This window comes from Eriocheir sinensis, chromosome 29 (genome assembly GCF_024679095.1).
Source record: "Eriocheir sinensis breed Jianghai 21 chromosome 29, ASM2467909v1, whole genome shotgun sequence".
Taxonomy (NCBI): Eukaryota; Metazoa; Arthropoda; class Malacostraca; order Decapoda; family Varunidae; genus Eriocheir; species Eriocheir sinensis.
Window position 1 is genome coordinate 9,414,499 of NC_066537.1, and position 2,500 is coordinate 9,416,998.

The 2,500-nt window shown below is 42.9% G+C and overlaps 2 protein-coding genes across 13 annotated transcripts in view; both read right to left on the bottom strand.

The window, feature by feature from the left end:
- Positions 1–2,500, bottom strand: part of LOC127004997 (protein PRRC2A-like) — a 95,816-nt gene that overhangs the window by 64,562 nt on the left and 28,754 nt on the right. The window lies entirely within an intron of this gene.
- Positions 198–2,500, bottom strand: part of LOC127004999 (serine/threonine-protein kinase N-like) — a 211,357-nt gene continuing 209,054 nt past the window's right edge. For 5 of the 11 annotated variants that reach the window (XM_050873431.1, XM_050873426.1, XM_050873430.1 and 2 more), the window contains one exon: positions 209–338. In XM_050873431.1, coding sequence (XP_050729388.1) covers positions 240–338 — 99 coding nt within the window. In that variant the 3' untranslated portion in view covers positions 209–239. Of the gene's footprint in view, positions 339–2,500 lie in introns of all 11 variants that reach the window. The other 6 variants (XM_050873436.1, XM_050873434.1, XM_050873435.1 and 3 more) reach the window with 4 other exon arrangements.

A 2,500-nucleotide genomic window follows, 5' to 3' on the forward strand; every position in this document is an offset into this window, starting at 1 on the left:
TCCCGTTTCCCCTTTCTTTTACTCTTCCCCTTTCCTTAAAAATAACAACAAAAAACTTACACCTTGGTCAATTTTAAACCCTTCATGAACAACAAATATAAAAGAACCCAAAATCAAGAGAAAAAATAATGCATATATAGTAAACGAAAATCTCTCTCTCACACACACACACACACACACACACACGTCACTAGGTACCTGTTGACACTGACGTAACCTAGACAAACAGGACCACGTGTTCAGCCACCAGGAGTGACGTGTGGCCGCCGTGACGTCACTCCTGATGGCGTCACGGCACACTTACGTTTTCTGTGACAAGCCTTGACTCGCTCACTCACCTAGAATGAAAGAAAATGTGCCGTTAGTGGGGGAACATAGACTAAAAGAGATATTAACTTGGATTTCTCAATAATAATAGTAATAATAACCCAAATAACGTTGAAAAAATAATAATGAGAATAGTTTTGGTTCGCCTAACAACATATATTAAACAGGACAATAGCAAAAATAACATAGAGAAGATACTAATGAAATAAGTAAATAAAAATAACAAATCTTTAGGGTAGGGAAATATTCAAATAGTAAAGAAGAAACAATATACTAATAAAAATTATGTATAAAGAACAGATTACCAATAAAGTAAAATAAAATATACCATTAAATTATACTGATACTGGACTACTGCATAACATAATCCGTCTTTATTTCAATATTTTGGTAAGAACAGACACACGAACATACATAAGAGACACACAGACAGACGATAACCAAATCATTATCACCATTATTATATAGTAGAATGACAAGCAATAATATTATCACAAATGGGTACGTCATATCAGTCTGTTTGAGTCACCGCCACGCATCAACGTTTTCCTACATCACTTAAATTTTCTTTCTTCAGCTTCATGAGGGGGACATGCTTATATTTAGACACAAGCCTTATTATCACTATTCCATGTAGATCTTGTTATTAAGGGGACCAAATGAACTGCATGAAGAGGAGGAGGAGGAGGAGGAAGAGGAGGGTAAAGAGGAAGAAAAGGAGGAGGAGGAGGAGGAGGAGGAGGAGGAGGAGTTTGCCTTTTTTAAATTTAGCACTAGGAAGTTGTTATTGGGGTTAAATGCTAGGAGGAGGAGGAGGAGGAGGAGGAGGTGCCCAAGTGTCTCCATTGCACAGTATAAATTGGCACCAACTCTATTTTTCCTCCTCCTCCTCCTTTTCCTCCAGCTCCTCCATCTTCATCTCCTCGACTCCTATCTTCCCTACCTCCTCCTCCTCCTCCTCGACTTCTTCCTCCACCTCCTCCATCTTCATCTCCTCGACTCCTATCTTCTCTACCTCCTCCTCCTACTTTTCACTCTCCTTCTCCTCCATCTTCATCTCCTTAATTAACTTCTATCTTCTCTCCTCCTCCTCCTCCTCCTCCTACTACTACTACTACTACTACTACTACTACAAATAATAACAAAAATAACAAGCAATGACAAATAATACTTAGGATTTTTTGCCATTATCTTCTTTGGAGGAGGAGGAGGAGGAGGAGGAGGAGGAGGAGGAGGGGAAGGAGGAGGAGAAGAGAGGGTAACGACTGCCCTCAGCTCTATATCTGATTCACTCTCCCCACTCCCCTTCTCCTCCTCCTCCTCCCCTCTTCTCTCGCCTACTAACCTCTCCTCTCCCTCCTCCTCCTCCTCTTCCTCCACAACGAACCCAACGGCTGTAACATTTCCCTCCCTTCCCCTCTCTCCCCATTGTAAGTAGCCAAGAGGAATGGGGAGGAATGGGGAGAAAGAAGGAAAAAGAAAGGAAGAGGAAAAAAACGAGAAAAATAACAAGAGAAAGGAAAGAACAGAAGAAAGAATAAAAATGAGGGCAAGGGATAGGGAAGGGAGAGGAGAGGAAGAAGAGGAAGAGAAGGGGGAGGAGAATGAGAGGAGAAGAAAGGGAGATAAATAGGTTAAAAGAGGTGATGAGGAGGAAAAGCAAGGGAAGGAAAGGACGAAAGGAAAAGAGAAGAGGAAGAAAGGAGAATAGAGAAGGGAAGGAGCAAGGAAGTAATGAAGAGGGAGGGAGAGAAAAAGGAGAAGGGAAAAGAGGGAAGTGGAGGAGTGACGAGAGGGAAGAAAGAGGGGAGAGGGAAGCGGGTAAAGGTGACAGGGGAGAGCTAATGAGAGGGGGAGAGGGACTAGTGAAGAAAAGGGGAGAGAGGGGAGTGGGGAGAGGGGAGTAGAGGTGATAGGGGAGAATGGTCATAAAGGGTAAGGGACAAGAGGGAAGCAGGGAGAGGGGAGAGAAGGGAGTGGGGAGAAGAGGGAGAGTGGGGAGAGGGGGGAGTGGGCTAAGCCGTCACCTCGTTAACTTCTTCCTTGTAACTGTTTGTCTGTCTGTCTGTTTGTGTTGCCCCAGCTGTTCCACATTTCCATTTAAGAAGATGAAGAAGAAGAAGAAGAAGTAGAAGATGAAGTAGAAAAAGAATGAGAAGATGATGAAGAAGAA